Source organism: Camelus ferus, chromosome 34 (genome assembly GCF_009834535.1).
Source record: "Camelus ferus isolate YT-003-E chromosome 34, BCGSAC_Cfer_1.0, whole genome shotgun sequence".
Classification (NCBI taxonomy): Eukaryota; Metazoa; Chordata; class Mammalia; order Artiodactyla; family Camelidae; genus Camelus; species Camelus ferus.
The window spans coordinates 16,138,808-16,158,582 of NC_045729.1; the positions used below are offsets into that span (position 1 = coordinate 16,138,808).

A 19,775-nucleotide genomic window follows, 5' to 3' on the forward strand; every position below is an offset into this window, starting at 1 on the left:
CATCATTGTGGTAGAAATAGAAGACAGACACAAATGGACAAAGTCAGGTAAAAGGGAGACAAATTTCAGTCTTGTCACCTACTGAGTATCTCCTCAGCAGGGTCAGGGATGAGTGTTCAGTTTCTGGGAGAGAGGAACACCCAGATCATTGAATGGAATGACAACTGTGCCCTGTTTCCCCCTTTCAATTTTAGAGTTCCTGGCCCTGAGGATGGTGAGCGAGGACCAGGAGTGTGCCGGGTGGCTGGAAGTCTTCTACAACGGGACCTGGGGCAGTGTCTGCCGCAGCCCCATGGAAGAGCTCACCTTGTCCATCGTCTGCAGCCAGCTTGGCTGTGGGGACAGTGGAACTCTCAACCCTTCTGTTGCTTTTAGGGAAGGTTCTAGACCCCGGTGGGTAGATTTAATCCAGTGTCGGAGAACTGATACCTCTCTCTGGGAGTGTCCTTCTGACCCTTGGAAATACGATTCCTGTTCTCCAAAGGAGGAAGCTTACATCTCCTGTACAGGTGACTTACTGCCTGTTTCTATGTGTATGTCCCAACCCTGTAGGATGTTGCTAGTGAGATTTTATATTTTCAAATCTAAGTGATGACTTTAAGTTGAATCCACAAAATGAAATATGGCTGGAGCTAATTTAATCCACATGTGCCAACCTTGGTTTTTTTTTCATTTTTAAACAAGATATAATTGACATAACATTATATTAGTTTCAGGCTTATAACATAATACTTACATATTTATATATATTGGTATATGATCACCACAATGAGTTTATTAATATCCATTGCTATAAAAAGTTACAATTTTTCCTTATGCTGAGCACTTTTAAGATGTATTTTCTTACCAAGTTTCAAATAGACAACACAGTATTAACTATAGTCACCATGTTGTACATTACATTAGCCATGATTTATGAATTTTATAGCTGAAAGTTTATATCTTTTAACCACCTTCACCCACTTTTTGCCCAAACCAACTGCCCACCTCTGACAACCATCAAACTGTTCTCTGCATCACTGAACTTGTTTTTTTGTTATAAGATTCCACATTTAAGTGAGATCATATTGTATTTTTCTTTCGCTATCTAATTTATTTCACTTAGCATAATGCCCTCGAGATCCATCCATGTTGTTGCAAATGGCAAGATTTTCTTCTCTGTTTACTTTTTTATGGTTGGTATACATATATATATATATATATATATATATTTTTTTTTTTCTTTTAGCCATTCATCCATCAGTGAAGACTTACGTGGCTTGGCTATTGTAAATAATGCTGCAATGAACTTTGGAATGCATCTTTTCAACTTAATGTTTTCATTTCCTTTGGATAAATTGCCAGAAGTGAAACTGCTAAATCATAGGGCAGTTCTATTTTTGAGGAACATCAATACTATTTTCCATAGTGGTTTCACCAACTTGCGTTCCCCCAGCAGTGCACAGGCCTCCCCTTTTCTCTGCATCCTCACCAGCTCTTGCTATGTCATGTCTTTTTGGTAACAGCCATTTCAGCAGATGTAAGATAGTATCTCATTGTGGTTTTGATTTGCATTTCCCAGTTGAGCACCTTTTCATGTACCTATTGGTCAAGTATATGTTTTCTTTGAAAAAATATCTATTCGGATCTTCTGCCTATCTTTTAATCAGATTGTTTAGTTTTTTGCTATTGAGCTGTATGAGTTCTTTATACATTTTGGATATTAACCTTTATCAAAAATATAATATATTTTCTCCAATTCTAAAGGTTGCCTTTTCATTCTGTTGATGGTTTCCTTTGCTATGCAGAAGCTTTTTAGTTTTATGTAGTCCCACTTGCTTATTTTTGTTCTTATTGCCTTTGCTTTTGGTGTCAAATCCAGAAAATCGTCACCAAGACTGACATCAAAGAGCTTTTTTTTTTCCTTCTAAGAGTTTTATGACTTTAGGTCTTTTGATCAAGTCTTTAATCCATTTTGAGTTAATTTTTGTGTATGGTGTAGATAAGGGTCCAGTTTCATTCTTTATCATGTAGCTGTCCAATATTCCTGAGACCTTTTATTAAAGAGACTGTCCTTTCTTCACTGTGTATTCTTGTCCTTTGTCAAAAATTAATTGACCATATAAATTTGAGTTTGTTTTTGGGCTCTCTGTTCTGTTCCATTGATCTCTGTGCCCATTTTTATACCAATAGCATGCTCTTTTGGTTGATGTAGCTTTGTAATATAGTTTGAAATCAGGAAACATGACACCTCCAGCTTTGTTCTTCTTTCTTAAGATTGCTTTGGCTATTTGGGGTCTTTTGTGGTTCCATACAAATTTTAGGATTGTTTGCCCTGTATCTGTGAAAAATTCCATTGAAATTTTGATAACAATTGCAGTGAATTTGTAGGTTGCTTTGGGTAGTGTGGGCATTTTAACAATATTAGATCTCCATGAGCACAAACTATCTTTCCATTTATTTGTATCTTCTTCAATATCTTTCCTCAATGTTTTATAGTTTTCAGTATACAGATCTTTCACCTCCTTGGTTAAATTTATTCCTAGATATTTTATTCTTTTGGATGCAATTGAAAATAAAATTGTTTTCTTAATTTTTCTTTCTGCCAGTTTGTTGTTACTGTTTAGAAATACAACTGATTTTTGTATATAGATTTTTGCATCCTGCATCTTTCCTAAGTTTATTAGTTCTAACAGTTTTTTGGTGGAGTCTATAGGGTTTTTTATACATAGTATCACATAATCTGCAAATAGTGTCAGTCTGCCTCTTCTTTTCAGATGTGGATGCCCTTATTTTCTTTCTCTTGCCTGATTGCTCTGGCTAAGACTGCCAAAACTACGTTGAATTAAAGTGGTGAGAGTAGACATCTTTGCCTTGTGTCTGATCTTAGTGGAAAAAGTTTGTAGCTTTTTATATATGAGTATGATGTTATCTGTAGGTTTGTCATATGGCCTTTATTATGTTGAGGTACAATCCCTCTATATCTACTTTGTAGAGAGGTTTTTTATAATCATAAATGGATATTGAATTTTGTCAAATGTTCTTCCTGCATCTATTGAGAGGGTATGATTTGTACCCTTCATTTTGTTAATTTGGTGTATCACATTGTGTTAATTTGTGGTTGTTGAACCATCCTTGCATCCTTGGAATAAATCACACTTGCTCATGGTACATGAAGCTTTTACTGTATTGTTGAATTCCATTTTATAATATTTTGTTGAGGATTTTTGCATCTATATTTATCAGGAATATAACCTCTAATTTTCTTTTCTTGTAGTGTCCTTGTCTGGTTTTGGTATCAGGATAATGCTGGCCTTATAAAACGAGTTTGGAAGTGTTCCTTTCTTCTATTTTTGGAAGAATTTGAGAAGGCTCCACCACTTAATACCATTACATTGGGAATTAGAATTTCAACATATTGAAATAAATAAATATTGGTGGGGTAACAAATATTCAGACCATAGCACTTTACTTTTTTTTTTTTTTTACTTTTTTTATTGAGTTATAGTCATTTTACAATATTGTGTCAAATTCCAGTGTAGAGCACAATTTTTCAGTTATACATGAACATACATATATTCATTGTCACACTTTTTTTCACTGTGAGCTACCACAAGATCTTGTATATATTTCCCTGTGCTATACAGTATAATCTTGTTTATCTATTCTACATATGCCTGTCAGTATCTACAAATTTTGAAATCCCAGTCTGTCCCTTCCCATCCCCTTGGCAACCACAAGTTTGTATTCTATGTCTATGAGTCTGTTTCTGTTTTGTATTTATGTTTTTTTTGTTTGTTTGTTTTTAGATTCCACATATGAGTGATCTCATAAAGTATTTTTCTTTCTCTTTCTGGCTTACTTCACTTAGAATGACATTCTCCAGGAACATCCATGTTGCTGCAAATGGTGTTATGTTGTTGGTTTTTATGGCTGAATAGTATTCCATTGTATAAATATACCACATCTTCTTTATCCAGTCATCTGTTGATGGACATTTAGGCTGTTTCCATGGCTTGGCTATTGTATATAGTGCTGCTGTGAACATTGGGGTACAGGTGTCATTTTGAAGTAGGGTTCCTTCTGGATACCTGGGATTCCTGGGTCATATGGTAAGTCTATTCCTAGTCTTTTGAGGAATCACCATACTGTTTTCCACAGTGGCTGCACCAAACTGCATTCCCACCAGCAGTGTAGGAGGGTTCCCTCTTCTCCTCAGCCTCTCCAGCATTTGTCATTTGTGGACTTTTAAATGATGGCCATTCTGACTGGTGTGAGGTGATATCTCATTGTAGTTTTGATTTGCATTTCTCTGATAATTAGTGATACTGAGCATTTTTTCATGTGCCTATTGATCATTTGTATTTCTTCCTTAGAGAATTGCTTGTTTAGGTCTTCTGCCCATTTTTGGATTGGGTTGTTTGTTTCTTTCTTATTAAGTCATATGAGCTGCTTATATATTCTGAAGATCAAGCCTTTGTCAGTTTCATCATTTGCAAAAATTTTCTCCCATTCTGTAGGTTGCTGTTTTGTTTTACTTATGGTTTCCTTTGCTGTGCAGAAGCTTTTAAGTTTAATTAGGTCCTGTTTGTTTATTCTTGCTTTTATTTCTATTGCTTGGATAGACTGCCTTAGGAGAACATTTTTGATATGTATGTCAAATAATGTTTTGCCTATATTTTCTTCTAGGAGGTTTATTGTATCTTGTCTTATGTTTAAGTCTTTGATCCATTTTGAGTTTATTTTTGTGTATGGTGTAAGGGAGTGTTCTAGCTTCACTGATTTACATGCTGCTGTCCAGTTTTCTCAACATGACTTGCTGAAGAGACTGTCTTTATTCCATTGTATATTCTTGCCTCCTTTGTCGAAGATTAGTTGACCAAAACTTCGTAGGTTCATTTCTGGGCTCTCTATTCTGTTCCATTGTTCTATATGTCTGTTTTTGTACCAATACCATTCTGTCCTGATGACAGTAGCTCTATAGTATTGTCTGAAATCTGGGAGAGTTATTCCTTCAGCTTCTTTCTTTTTCTTCAGTAATGCTTTGGCAATCCTAGGTCTTTTGCGGTTCCATACAAATTTTATTATGATTTGTTCTAGTTCTGTGAAATATGACCTGGGTAATTTGATAGGGATTTAATTAAATCTGTAGATTGCCTTGGGCAGTTTTAACAATATTGATTCTTCCAATCCAGGAGCATGGGATATCTTTCCATTTTTTAAAGTCTTCTTTAATTTTCTTCATCAATGGTTTATAGTTTTCTGTGTGTAAGTCTTTCACCTCCTTGGTTAGATTTACTCCTAGGTATTTTGTTATTTTGGGTGCTATTTTAAAGGAGATTGTTTCTTTACTTTCTTTTTCTGTTGCTTCATCGTTAGTGTAAAGAAATGCAACTGATTTTTGAACGTTAATCTTATAACCTACTACCTTGCTGAATTCTTTGATTAGTTCTAGTAGTTTTTGTGTGGACCTCTTAGGGTTTCTATATATAGTATCATGTCATAAGCATATAGTGACACTTTTACCTCTTTTTTTCCAAATTGGATCCCTTTTATTTCTCTCTCTCACCTGATTGCTGTGGCTAGGACTTCCAAGATTATGTTGAATAGGAGTGGTGAGAGTGGGCATCCTTGTCTTGTCCCAGATTTTAGTGGGAAGCTTTTGAGTTTTTCACTGTTGAGTACTATGCTGGCTGTAGGTTTGTCATATATAGCTTTTATTATGTTGAGATATGTTCCCTCTATGCCCACTTTGCTGAGAGTTTTAATCATAAATGGGTGTTGAATTTTATCAAATGCTTTTTCTGCATCTATTGAGATGATCATGTGGTTTTTGTCCTTTCTCTTGTTGATGTGATGTATTACATTGGTTGATTTGCGTATGTTGAACTACCCTTGTGTCCCTGAGATGAACCCTACTTGGTCATGATGTATAATCTTTTTTATGTGCTGTTGGATTCTATTTGCTAATATTTTGGTAAAGATTTTTGCATCTATGTTCATCAGTGATATTGGCCTGTAATTCTCTTTTTTGGTAGTGTCTTTGCCTAGTTTTGGTATCAGGGTGATGGTGGCTTCATAGAATGAGTTTGGGAGTATTCCCTCCTTTTCAATCTTCTGGAAGAGTTTGAGAAGGACTGGTATGGGTTCTTCTTTGTATGTTTGGTAAAATTTCCCAGTGAAGCCGTCTGGTCCTGGACTTTTATTTGTAGGGAAGTTGTTTTTTTTTTTATTGCTAATTCAATTTCATTTCTAGTGATCGGTTTGTTCAAGTGGTCAGTTTCTTGGTTCAGTCTTGGTGGACTGCATGTTTCCAGAAACTTGTCCATCTCCTCTAGGTTATCCATTTTGGTTCCATATAGTTTTTCATAATATTCTCGTATGATATTCTGTATTTCTATGTTATTTGTTGTAATTTCTCCATTTTCCTTACTTATTTTGCTTATTTGTGATCTCTCTTTTTTATTCTGTGTGAGTTTGACCAGAGGTTTGTTGATTTTATTTACTTTTTCAAAAAACCAGCTTTTGGTTTGATTTATTTTTTTCTATTATATTTTAAATCTCTGTTTTATTTATTTCCCCCCTGATCTTTATTATTTCCTTCATTCTGCTTCCTTTTGGGTTTTTTTGCTCTTCTTTTTCTAATTCTTTTAGCTGGGGGGTTAGATTGTTTATTTGAGATTGTTCTTTTTTGAGGAAGGCCTGTATTGCTATAAACATCCCTCTTAGCACTGTCTTTGCTGTGTCCCATAAATTTTGTGTGGTTGTGTTTTCATTTTCATTTGTCTCAAGGTATTTTTTAATTTCAACTTTGATTTCATCATTGGTCCATTGGTTTTTTAATAGCATGTTGTTTAATCTCCATGCTTTCCTTTTTTCCTCTGTAGTTGATTTCTAATATCATGGCATTGTGGTCAGTAAAGATGCTTGAGAAATTTCTATCTTCTTAAAATTGTTGAGGCTTCTTTTGTGCCCAAGTACAGGATCAATCCTAGAAAATGTTCCATGTACACTTGAAAAGAATGTATATCCTATTTTGGGGGGTATAATGCTTTGAAAATATCCACCAAATCTAATTTTTCTTTTATATCACTTAATTTCTCTGTTACCTTACTTATTTTCTGTCTGGAAGATCTGTCTAGTGATGTTAATGCAGTGTTAAAATCTCTGACAATGATTGTATTCCCATCAATATCCCTCTTTATCTCTGTTAGTAATTGTTTTATGTACTCAGGTGCTCCTATATTGGGTGCATATATATTAATGAGTGTAATATCCTCATCTTGTATTACTCCTTTAAACATTATAAAATGTCCTTCTTTATCTTTCTTTATGGCCTTTGTTTTAAAGTCTATTTTGTCTGAAATCAGTACTGCTACACCTGTGTTTTTGGCTTTTCCATTTGTATGGAATATCCTTTTCCATTCTTTCACTCTCAATCTATATGTGTCCTTCTCCCTAAAGTGGGTCTCTTGTATGCAGCATATTGAAGGTTCTTGCTTTATTATCCAGTCTGCCACTCTGTGTCTTTTGATTGGAGCATTTAGTCCATTAACATTTACAGTAATTAATGATAGATGAGTGTTTATTGCCATTTTGAACTTATTTTTGTAGTTGATTTGGTATTTCCTCTTTGTTCCTTTCTTCTTCTTTTTGTGGTTTAGTAATTTTCCTTTGTATTATCACAGATTTTACTTAGTTTTTGTGACTCACTTGTAAGTTTCTGGCTTGTGCTTGTCCTTTTTTGTAAGTCTATTAACCCATTCCTATAACATAGCACTTTACTTATGTCAACACTTCTCTCTCTCTCACACCCCTCCCCACACACAAACACACATACCCCATTCAGGTATACCTTGAGTGATATGCTAGGAGTTGCCTGAAGTCCACAGCTGGGATTATGTGCTGGTAGATATTTCAAAAGCAGAGGTTCATTCTTTTCCTTGTCTCTCTTTCTTCATCTTTTTGTCTTTTCCATATGAAGGCCAAAGAGGTATTACACGATTAGACCTTATACTGATGATATTTTTCCTACAAGTAGACAACACTGAGAAGTGGTGAATTCTCAGTCTGAAAGTGAGCGGCCGCCTCACAGAGGTCCTGCCATCATTTGTGCAGAAGTTCTCTGCATAGAGCAGGAGTTTGATAGAATGATATAGAAATAATATACAAATTCTGATGTTTTATGACATGTTACCATGTACACTTCAGTTTTCTTGTGTTGTTTTGAACTTATATATATTTCTGTTTTAATTCTTTTGTGTATTTTTCAGTCTTTGTTATTTCTGCTTCATTGCAATACAGAATTTTCTCAGTATATTTATGTCTCTATTGCAGACATTTCTGTCTTACTTGGTATATGTGTCCACCTATCTTCTCTGAATCCTACTTATTCTATCCTGTATATTCCCTTTTTTAAGAGATTCCTTTCACTACAGTAATCTTCACTTGCCCACCTGTCATACTGAATAACAGATAAGAGTAGCTTAGAATCTGATTAATAGTTTCCCACTGAAAATTACATAAATGGAATTTGAATATAAATTAATTATATGCTTATGGACTAATTATTTTTAATATGCACTATTTATTATCACAGACCATTACCATTAATTTATATTTGCTTTCCTATTTTACTGACTAGCTTGAATTTAAAGGATTTACATGTCACTCGATTTTATTCCTCTATTTATTTATTTAATAAATATTTATTAAGCCCCTATCATGATACTTAGAGAAGCTTCTCGATACATACTTGTTGAATGAATGCATACAAAGTGAAAGGCACTGTCCTAACAGCAGAAACACAAGGTGAATAAGATATGCAAGGTGCTTATTCTAGGAGAGCTTTCATTTAGGGGGGTGTGTTTGTGTGTGTGTGTGTGTGTGTGTGTAGATGTCTGTGTTTATATTTGTTGTGGGGTGTGGAGAGTGATAAACAAGTGAACAGATAAAGTCATTTCAGCTGGTGATAAGATCCAGGGAACATCTCAGCCCAGTAGACTATGAAGCCTGTGTTTTGACTCATCCTTTGGAATCAGCCAAGGATGCTGGATAATCTTGTTCAGGGACGAGAGCACCCCCAGCTGTCCCTGATCCAGTGCTTCCGCATTGTTTGTTTCTGCAGGAATTAGACCCAAGAGCTGTCCAACTGCTGCCCCCTGCACAGGTGCGTCAGCCTCTCCCTCTTCCCCTGTGGCTCCCAGGGGCTCCTGCCTTCCCACCACGGGCAGTAACAGGAGAGGCCGCTGTCCTTTTCAGACAAAGAGAAGCTCCGACTCCGGGGAGGAGGCACCCAGTGCTCAGGGCGTGTGGAGGTTTGGCACAGCGGCTCCTGGGGCACAGTGTGTGATGACTCCTGGAGCCTGGCAGAGGCCGAGGTGGTGTGTCAGCAGCTGGGCTGTGGCCACGCCCTGGAAGCCCTGCAAGATGCAGCGTTTGGCCCTGGGAACGGGAGCATCTGGCTGGATGAGGTGCAGTGCAGGGGCAGGGAGCCCTCCCTATGGGCCTGTGCTGCAGAGCCCTGGGGGCAGAACGACTGCAAGCACGAGGAGGACGCCGGGGTGAGGTGCTCTGGTGAGTGGAGGACCAGTTTTGGGGCTAGGACTGAAGAACACGTGTGTTTGAATCCAGAAGCACTTCCTGAAATGCTCTGGCTCCAGGAGAGGCTATTGCCTGATCTCCTGGGATCTGGAAGAGATCAATATACCAGTGATGGTAGGTGTAACACTGTGGCTTTTTCAGGCCAATTCAGTACAGTGATCAATTCTTTTTCTGTTCTTTCCAGGTGACAGGACAACAGTTCCCCCAACTCGTGGAAGTAAGTGATTCTGCTGCCCTGAGCTATGTGACAGTGGAGACTCCCATATTTTCAGGGACTTGCATTATGGAATCTACATATTTCTGGCAATATTATCCATGTCAGCATAGAAAGGTCTAATGATCCCATATTTATAGTCCTATTAAGTAGTGGCAGCTGTAACGCTCCAGAGCTTTGTCAGTTTTCATTTCATAAAAATCCCTTATAACCAGATTCAGAGGACAATTAACACAGCTCAGGGCGGGACCTGGGTTGATCATATCCTGGGGTTCAGGCAGACCCACTGTATCTGAATCCAAACTTCATGCTCTTGGACTCAGAGGATGACTGGGATAAGGAAGGAGAGATTCTTCTGGACTTACCATCCTCTCTAAAATCTCATGGCCCTCTCCTCACCTCAGGAACCAGTACAGCTTCATCTCCCATCCCTGGCATCTTCTCCCTTCCTGGAATCCTCTGTGTCATACTGGGTGCCCTTCTCTTCCTGGTCCTCATCATCCTGGGGATTCAGCTACACCGAGGGAGAGCAGAGCACCAAGGTGGGCCTTAGGTAGGCTAAATGATCTGGAAAGTAGTGGAAAGGGTAGTGAGCCAGCTGTGACAGCAAGAAAAGTGCGCAAATTTTGGCCTCCATCCTCATTACCTGGCAAAATTCTACCTTTTCTACAATAGATGTCAAGATTTGAAAGAATGAATCCTTGGACCAGGGTTGAATGTAAAATCTCTCAAGAATTATGGTTTCCTGTGTGAATAGTGTCAGTGCAAATTGAGTGTGGAATCAAGATCAGGGTCAGGAAGCATAGTTCTGTCCTGAAGGCAAAGAAAGGGGCACTAGCAGCCCAGAGGGTTTTCTCCATTGGAAAGCACTGAATGCTTTGTCTGTTGTAAAGGAAACATCTCCAGGGGCGGTCTCTAACTCATGCCTCTTCCCAGCCTTATCAGCTTTTAAAGATGCATTTGATGAAGCCTTGTACCAGGAGATTGATGACCTCGTGAAATCAGAAAAGGTGGACCTGTTGGATAACCCAGGTATGTCCCATGCCCTCCCCTCTCTTCAGGACCTGGCTGTGTGTTGTCTTCAGCAAGCGGAGACTCAGCCACCAACCCAACCTCACAGAGAGCTCCAAGCTCTCTCTCTGCAAGTCTGAAGCCTCAGTATTGCTTCTGAGCTATAACCCTGGGCCTCCTACTATGGGGAAGGTTTCTGTTTGTCTGTGATGTTTTTCTCCTTACCAGATAACCTGTCTGATGACTCAGCGACTAAGCTGCAGTATTACACAGGGGACGATGAGGAGAATGGAGACCCTGAGTCTGCCTCAGGTAGTAGACATAGGTCTTCTCTCAGATGGAGGGAACAAGGAGGAGGAATCTTGCCTGAGGAAACGCCTCCTGTGATTAGGACGGGAAGGATCTCTTCTCTCCAGTTCACAACAATTTTGTTTCCTCTCTTGCCCATTCTGTGACCTCAGAAATGGAAAGATCAGAGTCAGTTCCCTGTATCTACTGCTACTTCTACTTAGTTACAGATGTGTATCTAATGTAATATTAACGATTCAGAGGCCATGTTTTTCTAAATAACTGGAAGTGTTAAACTCAAAATTCTATGGCTACAGAGAACGCTGGCATTGGGAACTATGGTTGGAACCAGAGATAGTATGACATTTGGATCACTTTATGGATTTGGTGTATATTGAGACAAAAATATTGATATTGATAAGCCCTGGAATATATGGAGTGATTGGCACCTGTACTTACCAACTACCAGAAACTCTTATTTATAAGGAAACTGATAAAGGAGAATGTCCTCTCTGGATCATCTCCATAGAGTAAAGATGGACAGTTCGTGGAGATTAGATCCTGAGGTCAACTGAGCACTAGAGGAGATTGAAACCCACACCTCCCATGATTGGGACTGGTGGGATATCTTGTCTCTGAGTGATAGATGTCCCCAGGCTTCCTCCTCTCTACCAGCTCTGTGTCTCCCACCGCTTTAGAGGGCACGTGGATGTCCTGGGTTCTCTTGGTCCAGATTCATCTTTCCTAGTCACTGATATGTGCATATTATGTGTTACAACTCTGAACCATATGCTGGAAAATAGTACCTGAAACTCACGTAGCATAATAGATTCTGTCAATGCTTTATGGTATGAGAAGCCATGTTAGAAAAATATGACTGACCTTGATACATTGGAATAGTTAGAAGATATAAAGGATTTTTAAGCATACTGAGGTCAAATATATGCCCTTGAAGCAACCTTGGAATATTATATATACATACGTATATATATATCAGCCATTAGAATCTCTGCATTAGAAGGGACTTAGGATGTCTCTTAGTCCAACCCATACTTCGCTATTTCACTTAAGTACTTATTTGTTTTAGAGCCTCCAGGACAGCATGTTGATGCCACAGGAAATGGTTATGATGATGTGGATGAGTCACCTGTTCCTGTAACTCCTTCCTTGCCTGGAATGAATGAGAATTATTTTTCCCCAGAGGATGGAGGTGGTGCCAATTCTTCCCAGACAGGTGAGTGGACAGCTCAGTAGCCTTATTCCCTTGTCATGGGGAAGATGAGTTTTGACCCACCAGTAGTCAGTTTATCTTTACTATCAGAATTGGGGTAGCCTTGTATACCTAGATATTGTCAGTTCTTCCCTATCCCTGGTATACTGTAGCTAATTCATCTCTTCTAAGAGGAGAACGTACTGTGTTCTCTGTGTCCATGTCCACCATCAGTTAGATGTAGGTGTATCTATAGGAGTTACAGAAACTTCATTCCCATTTTCATACCCCAAATTAAGATATATATTCTGACAATAAATTTGGGAGTTCTTTCAGATGTTGAGAGCTAATCTGAAAAGTTCTTAAATAGAAGTGTAAATTAAACTTATGAGCTATAAAACTTGTTTGGGGGGAACCATGTAACCAAATGTTTAAAGTTGACTTTGCTCACTGTTAATGCAGAATGTGTAGTGACCTTAATTGGAGAGTCTCAGCATTAAAAGGAAACCAAGATGCACTTTTCTCTCACTGTTTCAATTGCCAAATGAAGATCCTCATCCCCTAGGACTAGACTTTCTGCTTATATGTGAGCATGTGGTCCCTGGGGAGCAGGAGGCTGTGGGATTTGGTTGAGCTGCCCCCATTTGACAACTGACAGAAGACCCAAGTTGTTCTCATGTAAAACTTGTAGATCAAACTTGATCTCTTGTTGGGGTGCTGAGGAGAGGTCAGCTGAGGTGCTCTAAAGAGGTCATGTCCTGCCTCCACTCCTTAAGAAGTCAGACCAGACTGGTGCAGAAGAGGCATGCATGTCTCTTTTCTACTCCTTGCCATTATTGGTCCACCTCCTTTCCAACTGTCAAGGTCAAGACAACATTGCATGGAATAGCTGAGTCAGTATGAAGTAGCTCCATGTAGCCTTTTAGACAAATGTTGGATCTCCCCAAGTATTTTGTAGCCACTTTGCACTAGTCTCCTTCCAACCGAGGACTATGTCCTATCTTTTCATCGCCACTAAAAGCAGATTGTCCTTACTGTTTCAGGCATCTCTCTGCAGTCTCCTAGAGAAGCTGTCAACTCTAGCATGAAAGAGAAAGAATCCCCATTGGTCCTGAGACAAGATGAGCCTGAGTATGATGATGTTGAGCTTAGCACCATGTAGAGCCGTTTTGAAGCAAGAAACTCTTCAGAGAATCGTCTGTAATATTGTTTCTCAGATAAATGAGAATCCTGTCTTCTCCATTACTGCAGCTTTTACATGTAACTATGATTAAAGGAAATTATTCATAATAAATACTCTGAGCTTAACAGACAAATGCTGCTCTCTTAAGAATCTCGGTGTATTGACCTCCCCTGACCTTGGACAAGTCAGTCTTCAAATGCACTCCTTTCCCAAAATGAAATCTCAGCTGAAAGTCAGTGTTATCACCATCCTACTGATTACACACTTGCCTTCCTTTAGATACAGAGAAATTCACGCTTTCTTAAATAGCATAAAACTCTGAGATCTGGTCCTGAACTAAGTGTTTACTCTTAGAAAAGTAAACTCAGAAATACATAACTGAATATTCCAATATAGCCCACCCACCTCTACTAAAACCTGGAAGTGATGTTCAAAATGAATGAAGTTTGTCAGCCTCACAAGAAGCTGTGAAAATTACACAAGAGGACCAGGGTAAAAAGGGCAGAAGGACCAAAGAGAACTAAGCTTGGTAAATTGAGTTATTGCTGAAGTGACCAATTCCAAGCAGGGTCTGACTCGCTTTCTAACAGTAATGCCTAGTGATGCTGCCATACTGCTAGGTTATTACATTGGAAGTTGCCATGTAACATAATCCTTGACACTTTCAAGTCTTTGTGACTTTCTCCACTCTGCCCAGAATAGATATTTATGGGTGTTAACTACTCGTGAAGTTTCAGGAAAATCTAGGGTCTTCCAGTGAGTCCTCCCAAATGACATTGGAAAGACCTCCAAGCTTAATATGCAACCTGCACTCTTAAAGGAAAACATTTCGCATGAATTCTTTCCCCATGTGACATTCTGGCTGCCTTGTCATAATTACTACTATGCAGAGCTTTCTGGCTTTAGTTGAAAACCCTGGAATGATAAATCCTCCCAAACCACCCTGCACAAAAGGCCTTTTCACAGGCAACATGGACCACTTGGGGTGATTGCCCTGATCTCCCTGGTCTAAGCACTCTGAGAGTCTGTCCACCAACTCCCGGCTGCTTCTTGAGCACCCAACCAAAAGTTAGGCTCATCCTGCTGGAAGTCTCCCAGATCTGGGTGGTGAAGCTTGTCCTATCCATCTCTCCCTTAATTTTATCTGATTTTTATCATCAAAATTTATGGTAACCAGCTCTCTATTTTAGCTTGTTGACATCATGCAGCAGAAGTAAAACACAATCATCTTGTTGGATATACTTTACCTTGTCATTCATTTCATCACTTCCCTATGGCAAATGGCCATAAAAGCTTCACTGGGAGAAGGACTGGGCATTTTTCAGTTCCCATGCCCAGCCCAAAATTACAGAAGATTACGTGGGTGTCGTCTGTTTCCCCCTGCAGACAGCATCCAGAGTCATCCACTAAGTAACAGGGTGGGCTTGGCTCATAACCAGGCCCCCACTCTGAGTGCTTATATTAATTCAGCAGCCTCTCCACATGCTTACCTTGGAATAGTGTGCTCTGGAAACGTGGCATTTACTTGGCTGCTCTTACGAGACAACTCCCTCTGCCCTGAAAAATCACAGCAGGCTTACATTTATGTGTTCAGTAGTTACCAGATCAAAGCAATCTTGAAGCAATATGTTTACAGAGAAGAAGCCCAATGATCTGAAACTCTTCCTCTAAGAGTTCAGTCATGTCAGAAACTTCCATCCACATCTGCAAAACCCAAGAAGCCAAACATTCCTGATCTTTCTGTCCACGTTCCTCTGGATCCTCTCTGTTTAGGTCTCCTATCCCTTGATTTCTTGTCCCTCTTGGATGCAGGTGTGTGGGTGAGAACCAATTTGACCTCCATCAACTTGTAGTCAAGGGAGACATGAGTTGATATAATTCATGTAGAAGGTTTTATAATTGGACAGACAAGAAATGGCAACATCCTGAAGAAATAGGAGGAAGTGATGGAGAGGAACGATTGAAGTTAAAATGATTTGATAACCAACTAGACATGAGAGAAGAGCAAGGAGGAGTCTGTATGGGCTTGAGGAATAAATGGAAAGAGAAACCTAGGGAATTTGATATGAAAAGGAAGAAAGGAAGAGATAATAGAATGAGTTTTTAATTGGCCAAAGAAAATTTAGGCAGGATACGGAGAAATATATTATCCTCTCCCACTAGCCAACCTCCCACCTTCACTCTGAAACTCACATCCGAGTCTGGTGCCCAAGAACTGGTTAACAGCAGATGATGTGACATCTCGTGAAGAGCACACATGAATGTTCAGGACTGAGTATTTTCCATGAGTTCATCTTGTTAGGATGAGGGTGTGAGTGTGGACCAAGTTTAGAGTCTTTTGTCTAAGCAACAGTGACCCGGAGCATTTTTGAGCCTGGGCAGAGTCATGCCTTCATTGGCCTTTGGGGGAGGTGAGAAAACAGGTCAGTTCACTCACCTTCTATTTCCTTTGAGGACCAATCTTCTAAGAGCATTTGACAAGAAACGTTAAGTTATCAACAGAGGGGAAAAGTATTTTATTCAGAATACATACTCTGAGCAGTTTCCTTATAATGCAATGATAGGTCAACACTGCTCTACTGAAATACAGGCAGTTAGAATGTCGGAGCCCTCCTCTCATATTAACACAGCATCATGGGAAAGCCACACTGGGTGTTCCAGGGACACTCAGTTCAACGTCATCATACCCAGGGTCCCCCTTTTCCCACTGATCCAGCCAGGGGCTCTCTTCTCCTTTCCCAGGATCAGCTGCCTCTCTAGGAAAGTTGAGAGAAGAGTCTGAAATAGTAAAGAGAAGTTTGATTAGAACTGTGACAAAGGGACACTGGGCTATGCCCTGTGGCAGAAGCAAGTCAAGTAAGTGGTGATGACATAAGCTCCCTGGGGACTCAGTTACACTCAGGGAGAATCAAACTATTTCATATTCATTACAGTAAGGAAATATCAGGCTCTCCTATCAAGATCCAGTCCACGTGGGTCTGTGGCCTCAGTTTAGCTGAGAATCCCTGGATCACAAGGTGATCTGAGGCCAACAGGAACCCTCTGAAGACCTGTTTCCTGGCTTACACAGTCCACAGGAGATGGCTCAAGAAAGGTAAGACTCTCTAGAAGGGATGGGAAATTTTCGTTTTTCACAATTGACAGGTCTAAATTCACACAGAAATGGAGACAGGAAATCATAACTGGAAAAATCTCAGCTCCTCACTGACAACCCAACTCTGCTCTTGGTGGTCTTGACTTGTCTTTCTAAATGCCCCAAAATTAAAAAAAAACAAAAAACAAACCCCACAGGATCCTCCGACCGTTGGCCCTTCCCCAGAAATCACATGGGACCTCAGATGGAGAAACGCCGTCCTCTGGAGAATGAGCGTATTCACTTGACCATTGAAGTGTCTGGGGCCCATTAGCCCTGGCCTGTCCGCAAATTCTGAGTTGGTAATCCACCACTATGGCTTTATGTTTTAATGTCACCATATATCATAGACTTTGTACAGATTTGGCTTAATATATGATCACAGCACATCATAAAATACAAAAATGCTTCACAAATTCCAATCTTAAAACTTTGTTTAAATCTCTAACTGCATTTCACAATGACACAGCATAAAAATGTTATCAGAACAGTTGTTCCATTTTTGGATTTGGTAAATACACTTAACTAGTCTACAAATCTTAATGCAAATACATCAAGGATGTAGTTACAGAGACACAAGTAGCAAGAATACACACTGATTCCTCCCTCCCAAGGAGTCTGACAGCATTACAGAGAGGCGTATGGTCGAGGTAATGTTATCAAACACAGCAGGTCATGCAAATTTGGAATCTCCAGGAAGGATGGGCATTGAGGAGCTCAAATTCACCTTTCCCGGACACAGAGATCAGCTGACCCACTCACCTGTCTGCGAGGGCCTCATCCCAGTCTCCTCCTCTGGGGGGACCTCCCCCTTGCTCATCCGAGAGGCAGGGGGAGCCTCAGGCAGTGGTACCTCTTCAGCATCATCGTAACCCTCACTAGGGGCCTCAGTCCTCTGATCTAGGGGCTCTAAGGGCAGACAAGGGGGTCAAGGGAAACCACCATAAATGGGCTGTACTGGGAAATACCTGAAATCTCTTCTGAACCAGAGTTTCTGAGCCGCTAAACAAAGGCACCACTCACTCCTTGTCTCAGCAGGCTCTTTTCTGGTCTGTATATATCATTCTGATGTGCCCATAAGCCAGGAAAATAATCCAAAAAGCTCAACATTTCTTGATTAAAACCACCCATTTCAAAGAAGCTCTTACATGAATGAGCTTTACCAAAATCTTTTGATGAGTTATGCTTTCATGATGTTAGTTTTTAAAACAACATGTGCAGGCTGTGACTGAGTGAGGGTGATTCTGGCACAGAGAGCCCAGCCCCAGCGTGAGGCACCGCACAACAGCCACAGAAGTTGGGGAGTGTGGACCTCTCTGGAGACAAGGAAGCCTGTTCCTGCTGGATTTCATCTCTGTGAGGAACGTCACTCGCCCCCTCTCCCCAGCCAAGGCACATCCACCTCTTACCTGGAGTGGATTTATGGTCACTGTCCTCCTCAGCATCCCCAGTGTAATAGGGAAGTTGAGACATTGAGTCATCTGACAGGAACCGTAATGTGGAGAAAAAAATCACAAAGAACAGAACAATCCTTCCCACACCCATAGGACCACTGCTAAGGCTGAGAAAGAATGCTGGGGCCGTCATGGCTCCTACAGGGTTGGGGAGGCCTGGAGCTCACAGGGGCTGTGAGAGACCCGTCCTGTGGCCTTTGGAGGGGCTGACTCTGAGAGCCTGGAACAGATGTGGGGAATGTGGGTGCTGAGAAGATGCCTCACAGCCAGTGGGTGGCTGACAACCAGGGGTCCCAGGAGGGCAAACAGAGACACACACCTGAGCTGCGCAGCAGATCCTCCTTCGGTGTTACAAGCTGATCAATCTCCTCGTACACAGCCTCATGGACAGCGCCTTTGACCGTGGATAAGGCTGAGAAAACCACCAGCAGGTCAGACATGACTCCCCAGACGCCCTGAGCCAACAGGCTAGTCCTTCATCTCATTGCCGCACACATGTGGGGAGACCCACAGGGCTGCCAGCACCTCTGTGTATCTCACACCTCACACACCACGCCCATCTGCACCTTCTGCCCTCCCCTGAAGCTGGATCCACAGCTCAGCCTCCACTCTTTCTTGTCTCACATAAGAGCCATGACTTACGAGTGTTCATACCTCAAACCTAAGAACCTGTGTATTCAGCCCTTAGGGTTTCACATGGAGCAGAAGGAGTTTTGCAGATGAATAGGGGTAAGAACAGAGACCTTGCCCACATTTCCCCTTCTGTCACCTGACCCCGCTTGCTGCCTCCACACACTTTCCATGTTGCCCTGTACCCACTGCACCCACCTCTGCGCTCCGCTCTCCATCTGAGCAGCTGAGTCACCAGGATGACGAGGACCAGGAAGAGGAGGGTTCCCAGGATGAGGCAGAGGATCCCAGGCAGGGAGAAGATGCCAGGGATCGGATTGGAGCGTGGCCTGGTCCCTAAGGAGGAAAAAGGAAGACTGTTTGGAGAAGGACATGGCACAGAGAACCTTCCGAGGTCAGCGTTTACAGAGAGCTCCTCACAGTCAACTCCCAGCCTCAGACGTAACCAGACTGACTGTGACTCGGCTCCCCCAGGTCATATCCTGAGATAATTCAACTCCACTCCTGCTGGTGTGGCCCAAGGGAGAGCAGCAGATGATCAGGGAGCTTCCCGCTGAGACAGCCTCTGAGCACTGGGCTCACAATTAAATCCTCTCCTTGGGCTTCACGAGACCAGAGCATCAAACAAGTCCTGGGACTGGCATCTTACTTTTGAAGAGCAACAATCACAGGAAAGTAATAAAACCTTGGATTCTGCAGCACAGTAATCAGCCTCCCCTGGATCATGGGGACACAAGAAACTTCTGGCACCGTGAACCAAGGCAGAGGGAGTTTTCCAAGGAAAGTGCCCTGCTTCCTCCCCACCAGCCAGTGGTTCCTCAGGATCTGTCCTCTCCTGAGCTGGCTGATTCCGGCAGAGACCACAGAACAGGTCCCAGGAATCGGAATGTTCTCCCTGCCCAGGGACCGTGGCAGCGTACCTGCTGTAGCAGGGGGCAAAGTTGTCCTCTCACCTGGAGAGAAAAAGAGGGGTTTGGAGCCCAGGGACTCGATAGAATGCAGGGCAGCCCACGTTTCCCTCCTGAGCCCTGAAATCACCCCTCAGTTACCACAACATCCATGTTGAGTCC

The 19,775-nt window shown here is 41.2% G+C and overlaps 2 protein-coding genes across 3 annotated transcripts in view; one reads left to right on the forward strand and one right to left on the reverse strand.

The window, feature by feature from the left end:
• Positions 1–13,621, forward strand: part of LOC102507406 (antigen WC1.1-like) — a 28,725-nt gene extending 15,104 nt beyond the window's left edge. The window contains exons 7-15 of one of the 2 annotated variants that reach the window (XM_032473369.1): positions 195–509; positions 9,107–9,148; positions 9,241–9,555; positions 9,767–9,799; positions 10,201–10,338; positions 10,733–10,828; positions 11,036–11,119; positions 12,183–12,329; positions 13,349–13,621. In XM_032473369.1, the coding sequence (XP_032329260.1) occupies positions 195–509; positions 9,107–9,148; positions 9,241–9,555; positions 9,767–9,799; positions 10,201–10,338; positions 10,733–10,828; positions 11,036–11,119; positions 12,183–12,329; positions 13,349–13,467 (1,289 nt within the window). In that variant the 3' untranslated portion in view covers positions 13,468–13,621. Of the gene's footprint in view, positions 1–194; positions 510–9,106; positions 9,149–9,240; positions 9,556–9,766; positions 9,800–10,200; positions 10,350–10,732; positions 10,870–11,035; positions 11,120–12,182; positions 12,330–13,348 lie in introns of those variants that run through there. The other variant, XM_032473370.1, reaches the window with a different exon arrangement.
• Positions 13,622–15,980: 2,359 nt separating this feature from the next.
• The window catches only part of LOC102507671 (antigen WC1.1), a 99,558-nt gene continuing 95,763 nt past the window's right edge, over positions 15,981–19,775 (reverse strand). Inside the window, exons 40-45 of the mRNA XM_032472903.1 lie at positions 19,626–19,658; positions 18,904–19,041; positions 18,395–18,487; positions 18,031–18,102; positions 17,384–17,530; positions 15,981–16,266 (exon numbers count right to left, since the gene is read on the reverse strand). Coding sequence (XP_032328794.1) covers positions 16,121–16,266; positions 17,384–17,530; positions 18,031–18,102; positions 18,395–18,487; positions 18,904–19,041; positions 19,626–19,658 — 629 coding nt within the window. The 3' untranslated portion in view covers positions 15,981–16,120. The remainder of the gene's footprint in view (positions 16,267–17,383; positions 17,531–18,030; positions 18,103–18,394; positions 18,488–18,903; positions 19,042–19,625; positions 19,659–19,775) is intronic.